At 53.4% G+C, this 12,376-nt stretch overlaps 1 protein-coding gene across 1 annotated transcript; it reads right to left on the bottom strand.

Moving 5' to 3' along the window:
* Positions 1-2,171: 2,171 nt before the first annotated feature.
* Positions 2,172-6,045, bottom strand: LOC119277223 (cyclic nucleotide-gated ion channel 4-like). The gene is made up of 5 exons (XM_037558475.1): positions 5,184-6,045; positions 4,026-4,241; positions 3,528-3,856; positions 3,009-3,441; positions 2,172-2,909 (listed from the first exon to the last, which is right to left on the bottom strand). Exons 1-5 carry the CDS (start codon positions 5,706-5,708, stop codon positions 2,394-2,396), a joined length of 2,019 nt encoding a protein of 672 aa, XP_037414372.1. The 5' UTR covers positions 5,709-6,045; the 3' UTR covers positions 2,172-2,393.
* Between the last annotated feature and the right edge of the window lie 6,331 nt (positions 6,046-12,376).

Below are 12,376 nucleotides of genomic sequence, written 5' to 3'. Positions count from 1 at the left end.
ACTAAGTTATTGTGTTGGGATGGTTAGGAAGACAATGGTAAGACTTTTCATACAGATTTTGGCATGGTGAGAGGTTCACTTTGGAATTAGTCTCACTTTGATGGGAGCCTGAATTCTTCACCATGTTATGGCTGATTTTCCTGGAATTTGTGATCACAATGTCAGTGCTGCCATTGTTATGCAGCTCAGCCTGGGACCGAGGACGGATGCCGCCGCGTATTGCTAAAATTTACAGGAAATGCAGAAAATAGAGTCACAGCAAGACACCCTGAAAATAAAAGGCTTTAGAGTCTAAGGTATAATGACAGGGAATAAGGTGTGGGATCATTTCCAAGAAAATTATATTCCCTTTACATGGGTGTGAACCATAGAGCTTCTTGTTTTATTTAAGGATTTTGATGCAGGGATGTTCTGTCTTCCATTCTAATTTGCTGCTCCTCTTCTAATCTATGGGACTATGAAAGGAGTTGCTTGCTTATGTGCTTCTCTGATGACGCTTTCACAACAAGTTTTATCACCATTGTTGGGCATGCACATTGTTAGCAACATTGTACATGTTTCTCCAGGAATCATTTGCTTACTTAGTAATATTCCTATTCATATTATATGATGATATGCTTTCCTTTTGTGATCATTGTTGTTGTTTGCGCGGGCTAGGTGTGAATAACATCGGGCTTTACCAAATACATTTGCCTGACCGGTCAGTACGATAAATTCATTCCATGCCATAGGCTGCAACTGCCAGGTTTTTTTTGCTTGCATCATGTGCATCCTCGAGTCCTAATATAACTCATGCTTACCCTGCAGTTATGTTCCCCTATTTGGAGAGATGGAATACAATCAAAGCTGCAAGTACGCGTTGTACAGATAGAAGAACAACTAGAGGCACTTGAAAATCTTGTGTAATTGGTATTGCACTTTAGAAATGTTCTCCCTTTGTCAGCTTTGAGCACTGCTACATAGACGACATCTTGGCGGCCGATTTATGCATGACACATGTTAGGAGCCATCCATCAGTTTGGCTTCATGCATTAGTGCCATTGATCACAGCTTCATCTAGAAATCGTCCGCCAATGTGTCGCGTGCATAGTGTTTTCAGTCAGCTTTTATAAGACGTTATAGGTCACAACTTATAAAAGTTTACAGATAGAGTATGTTCTATGCCTACATCGAGGTCGGCGTATGCAGCGAAGTTCGGTGCCAGGGAGGTTCTCCCCACGGCAGCATTCACCTGGAAGTCAAGAGCGTCGTTACGCTGCCGCTTCTTTGCCTGGCTGGCCCTGCAGAACAGATGCTGGACGTCCGATAGGCTTGCTCGCAGTGGACTGGAACACCATGAAGCTTGCCCGTTTTGTGACCAAGAAGAGGAGACCATAAATCACCTGCTCGTTGGGTGTGTTTTCGCGAGACAAGTCTGGACGGGAGTCTGCTAGCTTCCAATCGAACGGAGTGGATACCGAGAGCGGGCACAACACTTGAGGAGTGGTGCAACACAAAAACAGACACAGGGATGGGTGCAAAGGACACTAAAGCCTTGTTGATCCTTGGTATGTGGGAGATATGGAAGCACCGAAATGCAATAGTCTTTGACGGAGCCACGCCTTCGAGCTCACATGTGCTATGTAGGATAGTCCTTAAGGGTAGAATATGGAAAAGAGCAAACCTTTTTAAGGGAGATGTTGAGCCAATCTTCTCGGCGGTAGAAAGGTGGGCGAGTGAGAGAAGTTAGACATAGGAGTGTAACCCTTGTGTGGGTGGAGTTGGGGTTATGTAACTTGTAATCTCCGACGTGGAGGGGCTCTTTTTCCCATCCTCTTCTTCAATATATATAGTATGCACTCTCGTGCGTACTCGAGAAAAAAATATTCACCGTAAAACTTCTCTAAAGCTACTGAATTTTCTCGTGTTTTCTGAAGCTACCATGTATCCCCTTGCCTAAAATTTGATTGATAGCCGGATGTGCCATTAACGACGGTGATGAGTTTGGGATGGGGACTGGAGATAGTGGTGAAGAAGACTAAGAAGGGTAATTTATAACATGATGAATCAAATGTTGACAATATTGTTGAATGTGCACGAGGATCTTAGAGATATACATGTTTCACATGATTTGTTATGTCCCGATGCAACGCATGGGCAGTTAACTAGTGGAAAAATAAAACACGTTATTCTGGGAATACGGGGGTTGCATCTATTTTCTTCCTTATTTTCGTGCGTTTTCCGAGAGTTCACGAAATAGTTCCAGCTAGTCCCTGGAGAATTGACATTTGTCAAATGTGTGAAATAGCATCAGCATTTTCCTTTCTTCCTTTGAAACCTCGGCTGGATTTCAGCCCAAATTTTCGGTTCTTGCATTTGTGCGACGCTCTGACAAAGCAAGGGCCTTGTCCGTCTTAGAGGAGCAGGTCGTCCTGGTTGGGCTTGGGCGAGGTGAGCAGCGCGGTGTAGAGCCGCAGCTTCTCCTCCCCGAGCGAGGAGCACCTGGACAGCGGCCGCCGTGGGCGGATGAAGGAGAGCGAGGTGAGCGTCTTGCGGTGCCTGTAGCGGCGCCACGCGAGCTGCACCGCGACGGCGGCCCAGGTGCGCCACCCGTGCGAGTAGTAGCGCGCGCTGCGCCGCACCTTCTCGTTGGCGAAGGTGTAGCGGAAGTGCTGCGTCACGTACTTGACGTCCGCCGCCTCCAGCCCGAACGCCTCCGTGCTCTCCAGCGTCACCAGCGTGGAGGACGCCGCCGGCAGCCGCTCCCGGAACGGCCGCCTTAGGCACCACGACAGCAGCTCGTCCCCGCTGAAGTTGCCCGGCCCCAGCATGCAGCAGCTCGTCCCGCCGTTCCGCAGCACCTGGCTGCTCTGCAGGTGCCCCCGCACGATGAACAGCATCCTCTGCACCGGGTCGCCTTCCCGCACGATCTGTCATGTGGTGAAAGAAACAGATTGTGATTTGCGCCATTGATTTCTAATCTGTAGTGCTGAGAGGAAAGATGAATCGACATAGATTTCTGTACGTACCACTTCTCCCTTGGGGAAGACGAGGGACTTGACCCTCTCGCAGATGTTCTCGAGCACCAGGTCGTCCATGTGGTGGAAGAGCGGCACCTGGCGGACGAGGTCGAGGCAGAGGTGGTACTTGATGTCCCGGCGGAGGCCCTCGGGGAGGTCGCGCACGATGCGGCACTCGTCGACGCCACGCGTCGCCGCCCACCGCTGCCGCTCGTGCTGCCGCACCCGGTGCCGGAAGCTCTGCGGCAGGTTCTTGCGCTTCATCCACCACTCCACGCTCCGCAGCCGCGTGTGCATCGCCTGCTTCTTGGACGTGGTCGCGTTCAGGAACACCTTGATGTTCCCGATGAGCATGGTGACGAGGATCAGGCCGCCGGTGATGGTGATGATGTTGAACACTATCTCCGACCACTCCGTCGTGCTAGCTAGATTCCCAAACGTGCTGATCAGCAGCAGATCGATGATCACATCAGAAACAAGAGTCAGCAACTAGTAAGATCGATCTCCGAGTTGGAAAGTTGTGATCACCTGAGAGTCATGAGGCCCCAGAAGATTGGGAGGAGAATCTTCTCGAGCCGGCTGGGGTTGGCCACGAGCATGACGGTCCACTTGTAAGCGCCGTACTGGTAGTTGTCGCCGCTGTCGAGGCACGTCGCCCTGGCGCTGGCGTTGCGGCCCCAGGCGAGCCTGTCCTCGCCAACGGCGCCCCCTAGCCTGCCGGCGCCGCCGTAGTAGAGCGGCTCCGCGCACGCCAGCGCGCCGGCCGCGCACCCGCCGACGCGCCCGGCGCAGTACTGCTCCCTCAGGCACTTGGTCGCCCGCTGCGCCCCCAGCAGGTACCAGCACGCGCCCACCGCCTGCAACAAGCCAAGCGTCCTTTGCTGCCTCAGCAATGAAGCTCGCGTGCCAGCCAGAAGGCCATGTGCGCGCGCGCGTGACAGGGCAGAGCGGTCACCACGCACGCGATGTACGTACGACGAAGATGATGAAAGGACCGATGAGGGTGGGGTGGTGGACGGGACGTACGTGGGCGGCGACGAAGTAGGCCATGAGGTTGAGCGCGATGCCCCACCAGATGGTGCCGAAGATGTAGCCGGCGACGTTCTGCATCCGGCGGAGGAAGCGCACCGAGTGGTAGATCTTGGGCAGGTACTCGAAGAGGAACGCCACCATGAGCACCGTCATCACCGACGTCGTCGACCCCGCGCGTATCATCGCCGGTATGCCCACCCACATCACCACCTGCGTTGCGCACGACGCCCATACATGCATGCACACATACATCTTGCATCACATATTCATTCACATAACTTATCTGAGCCAGCAGGACTGCACTGATAGATTTTTTTAGAACTACTCCGTACAATGATAAGCAAAGAAAGCAAGCTAGGGAAAATCGGGCAGGCAGCCACAGCTCACAGGTAGCGCCGCACGTATCGGTGGGACCTTTGGTGCGACCATTCATTGCGCAACCAACTTTGAATCTGCATTGAATGCGTCGTTGGCTCAAACATGGTAGTAATCCGACGGCTCGGCAACGGCCCCAATGTGGCTAATCCGACAAGTACGCATCATGCCTTGGCATTACGTTTAGAGCACCATCACCATGTACAACAACATTCTACCACTACAAAGTACTGCACGTAAAAATGATCTTTTTTTAACATGGAAGCTACGGCACTGCGGGTCTGCAGCACGTTGCTGGGTGCAGAGCGTCGCTGCCTCGCAGATCAGTCCATCCATCGCCGTGCGTGGTCCGAGATGGGAACCGCGGATCGCATCCACCATTGCCAGGAGCAGGATGCGGTGGCGACATGCACTGCCACTGCATCATGGACACGGCTCCTCTGCCGTGCGCTAGGTGACGTTGGGCCGCTGACATGTGGGCCAGGTTTCCCACAGGCCCACATGTCAGTGGTAGAACGGCAGGCTGCCGAACGGTAGAGGATCCTCTTCCCTGCATCATACGACGGCATGACAGGAAGTCATTGCTACAGGCCTACAACCTCAAAGACTCCAAATTCCTCATTCTCCGGATGTTTTGGACATGCGTTCGTTCGTTGTAATAATCCGGCACTATGGGCCATTGCGAGGTTGTTTGGATGTGAAAGATGCTTCATCGTACCAATCAAACAAACAGTTACTAAAAACAATGAGCTGAGCTGACAGAACGCATGGACGCACCTGCATCACCGGAAGAATGACGAACACGTCCAAGAGGAGCCCCCCTTTCTTGGACCTCGGCAGCCGAGCCGCCGCCGCGCCGCCGCCGACGCGCTGAGCCTCCTCGTCGGCGTCGGCCTCCTCCTTCTCCTCCTCCCCCGGCGCGCACGCCATCCGGAGCCGCAGCAGCAGGTTCCAGGCGTGCAGGGCGTCCACCATGCACCGGAGCGCGGTGACCGCGGCGGCGAACCAGCCGTCGAGGAAGACGCACATGAGCGGGCCGCTCACGGACACGGCGTACAGGAAGAGCGGGTCGACCATGAGCCCCGCCGCGCACGCCAGCAGGTACGCCCGGTCCCACTCCCGCGCCCACCTCGCCCGCGGCCCGATCGCCGCCAGCCGCCGCCTGCGCTTGCCGCCCGGGCTCAGGGGCGTCCTCTTCTCGCGCTCGTCCCCCGGCCTATGCACGCCGCTGTGAGGGGACGCGGCGGACGAGGAAGATGGCGAGGACGTCGAGGAGCGCGACGCCCAGAGGTCGGTCGGCATGATCGATCGATACGATAGTGGCGGCACTCCGTCCGTGCACAGGCAGTGGCACAGCTGAGCTATGGAGCTGATCGAGTGGAGAGGACGACAGCACCCGGGAGGCCCCGTGACGAGACGGACGGATATATAGCTAGCTAGCACGAACTATGCTATGGCGCCGATACGATTAGTATACGTTGCTCTCACCGGGCACGCACGCGCGCGCTTGTCTGCTTGCGATCCTGCGTAGTACTACGTCCGTCCGCGACCGGTGTGATTTAGCGTCGGCATGTACCGTGGCTGTGGGAACGGCGGGAGAAACGTAGACGATGAGGACAGCGGCGGGCGTACGTACGTATGTACCCCGAGCGAGCAAGCGGTGGTGGTGAGCTTGTAGCGTGCTGGGACAGTGCAGAGGCCAGCAAGGTAGCCACATAGCAGCGATTCAGCGGTCTCCTCCATGTGTCAATTAATCATGCTGGTCTTCATTAACGTTGGCCCGTCGATCGGCAGGCAGGGTCAGGGTGGTCCTGTACGTGCGGCTGCCAGCCACGCTTTGCCAATTAAAGCATGCTACCGCCAAATTAATCACCGGAGCATCTCGTTCAGGTGGCTGTTTCTTCAGCTTGTCACCGTGAGTAGGCATCTACTATCCCCATCTGTAAGCAAATCAAGCAAATGATGTGTAATCTCCTTGGCTCAATAATACCCAAATTTATACTCCCTACGTTTCTAAATATAAATCTTTTAGAGATTTGGATATGGAGACGTATTTTAGAAGGTACTCTATATGGATATATAGATTCACTCATTTTACTCCATATGTAGTCAATATTCAAATATCTAAAAAGACTTATATTTAGGAATGAAGAAAGTACAATACTGCGCACATGAAAAATGCCCCGGTGTAATAGGTTTTTTTAACCGGGACCCTTTTCCACTAAAGCATAACGAAAATACAAAGCCGATCCAAAATTGTTCAGGAGGCGGAAAAGGGAGAAAGTGAGTTCGTCGCACCACTGAAAAACCCACTCTAGATGCTCGCATTTGAAACATTTACCATGCGGTGAAAACCCAGTGACACCAAAGCTAACCTATCAAGTTTAAAGGCAAGACATAACCAGCAAGAGCTTACTCAAGAGCAAAGTTCAAGAGGAGCATAGCTCAACAACCAGACGTAGAAACTAAGAGAGGTGGTCATCAACTAAGAAACCAACGGCACCAGCGACAGTTGCATCATTCTTCATCGTCGTGAGCCGTTGCACGGATCCTCATCATGTTCTTCGTGTTGTCCTTCAATAGCATTGCTCCTTGCTCAGGCGCAGTCTTGTCCTTGATCTTCAGAAGTCCTGCCCAAGAAATCAGGTTCACACAAGTTGCAAAAATAACATCAAAGGGGGTGCTTGGATGTTTAAACTCGAAGGTTGAACGGTTATGACTGTTCCAAATAGCCCAACAAACAGTTGCAAGACCAGCAATATAAAACGGGTCGCCATAAGACAAAAAAATATAGCACCAAGAGTAGAACTGCCATATATGTTGGGACATAAGTCAATACCAAGCACTAAACCAACCGTACGCCAAGCAACTCTAGTAACCAGGCACAGAAAGAAGAGATGTTGTGAAGTTTCTCTACTATTATATAAGGAACATCTGGGGTTGGCAGCCCACTCTTTACATTTCATGACATCTCGGGTGAGAATGGCATCTTGAAATAATTGCCACAAAAAGACTTGAATCCTTAAGAGTGTTTTTGCTTTCCAAATCCATCTGTAATCACAACTAGCCAAATCTTTCTCCAAATACTCATACATGGATTTGGTCACACAATGACGTTTAGTGCCAACTGACCACTCAACATAGCCAGATTCACTAGTTAGACTGAGCTTAGCAAGCATCTCTCTAGCTTCTCCCCATTGTTGGAGTAAATTAGCATTCAACCTACGTCTAAAAAGGACATTAACGGACTTAGCCTGATATTGAGCAATAGAAGCATCAAGGAAAATGCAAATACTGAAAATGATAGGAAACTTATCACACAAAGGGGCATTATCCACTATACGATACTTCCAAAGTCTAGCAATTCTTCCAAACTTAATAATCACCTTTCAACCAGTCATATTGAAGTCCTTGACTTTCATTACGTCTTTCCAAACCGAAGAATCATTAAATTTCTCTTTAGAAGTGGCCACATAACATCTTTCATGGTATTTAGCATGTATAATGTCTCACCACAACCGTTTGCCATTGTTAAGTTTCCACCACCACTCGACAAGCAGGCTGATATTTTGCTTTCCGAAGATCTTTAACCCCCCCGTCCTCCTTTATGTTTGGAACTACATACTCGAGACCACTTGACCATATGATACCTCTTTTTGCTTCTTTCCCCACACCAAAAGAATTTTCTTCTGTGTTTATCAAGCTTATCAAAATTTTTTTGACAATAGAAACATTGACATATAGTAGTACGCAACCCTAGATAAAGAGGACTTCGCAAGAATCAACCTCTTCCTGATAACCCAGAAGTATAGAGGATCATTTGTAGCCTTTTTTGATAAATAAGAGTGTCGAACCCAACGAGAAGCTAAAGATAGAATTTATATTCTCTCAAGTTCTATCGACCACCGATACAACTCTACACACATTTAACGTTCGCTTTACCTAGAACAAGAATAAAACTAGAAGTACTTTGCAAAAATAACACTATGAATAAATTGCAAGATAATAAATTTAGTAGTGTAATAGAAAGCTTTTTGTAATATAAGAGAAAGATTTGTCCCTAGGCAATCGACAACTAGACTGGTAATCATTATTGCAATTTTATATGAGGGAGAGGCATGAGCTAACATACTTTCTATACTTGGAGCATATGCACTTAGGATTGAAACTCCAGCAAGCATCCTCCACTACCAAAGATCATTAAGGTAAAACCCAACCATAGCATTAAGTATCAAGTCCTCTTTATCCCATACGCAACAACCCCCTTACTTGGGCGTAACCTTATGTCACTCTACCCACCACCATAAGCGAATCATGAACGTATTGCAACACCCTACAGCGGGAATCCTTCAAGCTTGCACGACACGGAGAGCACCATAGGACAACACCAAAATAAAATATACAACTCAAACCAATCATGATCATCAATCAACCATAGGACAAAACAGATCTACTCAAACATCATAGGATAACCACATATCATTGGATAATAATATATATGGACCAAGAGGGGAAACGCACCAGCCACCAGGGGCTGGTGTGCCCCCATATGGGCTGAACCAAGGGGAGAAGGAAAGAGGGGAAGGGAAAGGAAATGGGGGATTCGGCCTCCCCCTTCCCTTTCCCCCCTCCTCCTCTTTCCTTCCCCTTCCGGCAAATATGGCAGGGGCACCGGCCAAGGAGAGACCCCAAGTAGGATTCGGCCTACTTGGTGTCGGTGTACAAAAGTAGGGGCTCTTCTTTTGACCCCTTTACTTGTGCACGGGCAGTTAGAGCCTCCCGCCACGACCACGCATAGACATAGCAGGAAAGGGGAGCTGGAGAGGAGCCAAAGCCATGAAGACAAATGAAGCAACGACAAGGACCAAGGCCACAAGGATCGGATGGGCGAAGCAGGTTTTCCCGGCAAGGACCCTTACCGGGGCAGCCTCAGCGGCCCCGGCAAGACCCTTGCCGGGGCAGCCCGCCCACGCCAGCCGAGCGAGCCACCCTTGAGCCCACCAATGCTCAGACAAATGCTTTGGGACAGGGCTCGGGAGGCACCTCCGTGGTGGCATGCAGATCTTTGTGAAGACATAGAATGCTCAAGATCAAATGAGGATAAGAGGGCAACCATCCTCACCGAAGAAAACCACAAGACCCCCGGCAAGACCCTTGCCGGGGAGGCCAGCGCGCCACGGCAGGACCCTTGCCGGGCGACCCGGCAAGACCCTTGCCGGGGAGGCCAGCGTGCCACAGCAAGACCCTTGCCGGGCCACCCGACAAGGCCCTCGCCAAGGCGCACCAGCTGGGCCACTGCCAGGCCCGCACCAGATAAGTCTTCGCCGCCGTTCGCATGCGGCTGCCGACCCAACCAGCTGGGCAGGCACCTGTGTGGCGGCATGCAATCCTTCATGGAGGCTCCACCACCGCGCCACCTCAGCTGCCTGCCTGCCTACATGGCACCGCATGCGTCACTGGCCGGGGCACGTGTCGAAGAAAGGAGGAGCGACGATGGATGGGACGGGCCTCGCTCCTGTCCCCAATAAAGCGAAGGGACACCTAAGCCTCGCATTAAATGCATCTTGTCTAGTAATACGAGGGATAATGTCGCAGCACTGTACCCTTTCCACCTCCTGCTTGCCACTGTGGCAACCCCTTTCCCTATAAAAGGAGACCTGAGGCGACCAGGAAATGGATTCGGCTCTTTGGAACCTCGCAGCACCTAGAGCTAGTTCGAGAGCTCAAGAACACTAAATACATCCACCAAAGCAGGACTAGGGTTTTACGCATCCTTGCGGCCTGAACCTGGGTAAAATCCCTTTGTGTTGTCTGTTGGTCCCGCTCTTTTCACGATCCCCACGCCCCGCAACCGTAGAAGGGATTCCAGTGATCCCATAGGTGTCGTCTCCTACCGACATCTTTGGCGCGCCAGGTAGGGGGCGCAATTGTGAGAATCTGGTCCAGTAGTTGACCTAGCTGTTCTTCATCGCCATGGCTCCTAAGAAGAAGGCGACCACGGCGATCGGTTCGTCCGGAACCGGGTTGGTATCGGCGTGGACCGGCAGCAGACCAGTCGCGGAGAGGACCCGCGGTGCAGCCCGCGAACATCCACATCGCCCTGATGGTCCTGACCTGGCGAGCGGCGTCGTTCGCGCGCCGGGCGGTGAGCCACCAGTCGCGGGCTCTGGAGACGGAGTCGGGCCCCCCGCAGATGGCGTGGGGCCCTCCAAGGGTGCCGCCGTTCCGCCAGGCGGCGGCACGGCGATCTCCAAAAGGGCAACACCGGCGCCCACGGGGCGCTCCTCTCAGGTTGTGCGTGATGAGCAGCGTCATCCTCTGCGTGCCGCCCTGGGAAGAGTTCCGTGCGTCCGTCACATGAAGGAGAGGGCCAGCATGCGCACCGAGGTGCTGCTGGAGGTGGCGAACGGCTGCGGAGCCGCGACGCAGCTCCTTCTAACGTGGTTAGGAGTCGAGGCGCATCGCGGCCCACCCAGCTTTCGCCGCCACCCACGCCAGCGGAAGCCCTAGTGCGCGCACAATTGCTCCTCGATTTTCCTCCAGCCGCGGAGAAGCTCGACGAATGGAGGGCCACCGTCCGGAGCCTCGTCGGCATCGCCAACAACGACAGGCTGCGGCCGGCGGAACCCGTCGATCGTCGCTCCGCCGGGCTGCCACCTGCTAGCGGAGGCCACGCCAGAGGCGACGCGTCCACGGTGTACTCCCCACATCCATCCCGACCGCCCTGGGCGTCGGCCCGTCGCAGCGACGCTCGTGATGATATCTCCATCGCGTTGTCCGACCCGCGGACCAACCACGATCAGCGCCAAGTCCTTCGAGAGCGGGCTCACGAGGACGCTCGAACTACGATCGAGCGCCGACGTAGCGCGTGCCACCAGTCGGACAGGCGGGCAGGGCCCGCTATGGACCACCCAGCGCCGGGAGGCTATGGTGGCCTACCTTACGAGGTGGGTTGTCCGGCCTTCACCCGTGAGCTGTGGCAGTTCCAGTGGCCCTCCCACCGTATGTTCAAACCCGACGTTGGCGAGAAGTACAACGGCAAGACTCACCCTTCCGAGTTCCTCAGCATTTACACCATCGCAATGTAAGCTGCCGGGGCCCGCGACGACAAGGTGCTTGCCAACTACTTCCCGTTGGCACTCAAGCCTAATGTTATGTCATGGTTGGTGCACTTGCCGGTGGATTCTATCTCTTCTTGGGCGGATCTGTGCCATGAGTTTGTTGGCGCCTTCACCGGAGGTCACCAAGCTCATGGCCAGGCGAGTGATTTACACATCATCCCCCAGAAGGAAGGAGAAAACCTGCGCAAGTACATCCAAAGGTTCAGCCGGGTGCAGTACAACATCCCCGATGTTCATCCCGCCGCTGTGATCAGTGCGTTCCATCAGAACGTGCGCAATCGCAAGATGCATGAAGAGTTGGCGATGAACAAGGTTAAGGATGTGGCCGAGCTCTATGTTCTGGCCGATCGGTGCGCTCGTGCCGAGGAAGGAAGGAAGTACCCCGACGAAGATGCCGGTGCAGAAACCGACTCCACTGGCGATACCGCCACCCCAGCAAAGAAAGGCTGACGCCGTAATAGGAAGCGCAAGGGCAAGACCGTGCTTGCCGTTGAGGGATCCGATGACACCGGTACCACCAAGAAGACCAAGGCAAGCGACCCCGACAAGGAGATTGCCGGGTGTAACGCTTGTCGGGCCTTGGCGGTTGCCGACAAGCCAGGAGGCTCCGACAAGCAGTACTGCAAGATCCACCGCACCAAGGGCCACGACCTCCAAAACTGCCGGCAGGTAGAGCTGCTCGCCGAGAAGCAAAAGGCCGAGTATGAGCAGCAGGACAAGGAGAAAGGCCCAGATGGTGCCGAAGGATCCGGCAAGAAACGTGGCGGCCAAGGTGGCCGCCGCAGCAAGGAGATTCAGCAAGAGAGGCCTGCCCGGGGCCGCGACTAGAAGCAGGAAGACGATGATCAT

Source organism: Triticum dicoccoides, chromosome 3B, assembly GCF_002162155.2.
Source record: "Triticum dicoccoides isolate Atlit2015 ecotype Zavitan chromosome 3B, WEW_v2.0, whole genome shotgun sequence".
Taxonomy (NCBI): Eukaryota; Viridiplantae; Streptophyta; class Magnoliopsida; order Poales; family Poaceae; genus Triticum; species Triticum dicoccoides.
Note: the sequence above shows the minus strand (reverse complement) of the source record. Positions and strands in the feature narration are given on the sequence as shown.

Excerpts from the sequence above, each read along its gene's own strand:
- LOC119277223 (XM_037558475.1), bottom strand. The coding sequence starts at position 5,708 with ATGCCGACCGACCTCTGGGCGTCGCGCTCCTCGACGTCCTCGCCATCT. Across the intron at positions 3,442-3,527 it reads TGGGGCCTCATGACTCTCAG|CACGTTTGGGAATCTAGCTA; the intron begins GTGATCACAACT and ends GCTGCTGATCAG. Across the intron at positions 2,910-3,008 it reads TCTTCCCCAAGGGAGAAGTG|ATCGTGCGGGAAGGCGACCC; the intron begins GTACGTACAGAA and ends ACCACATGACAG.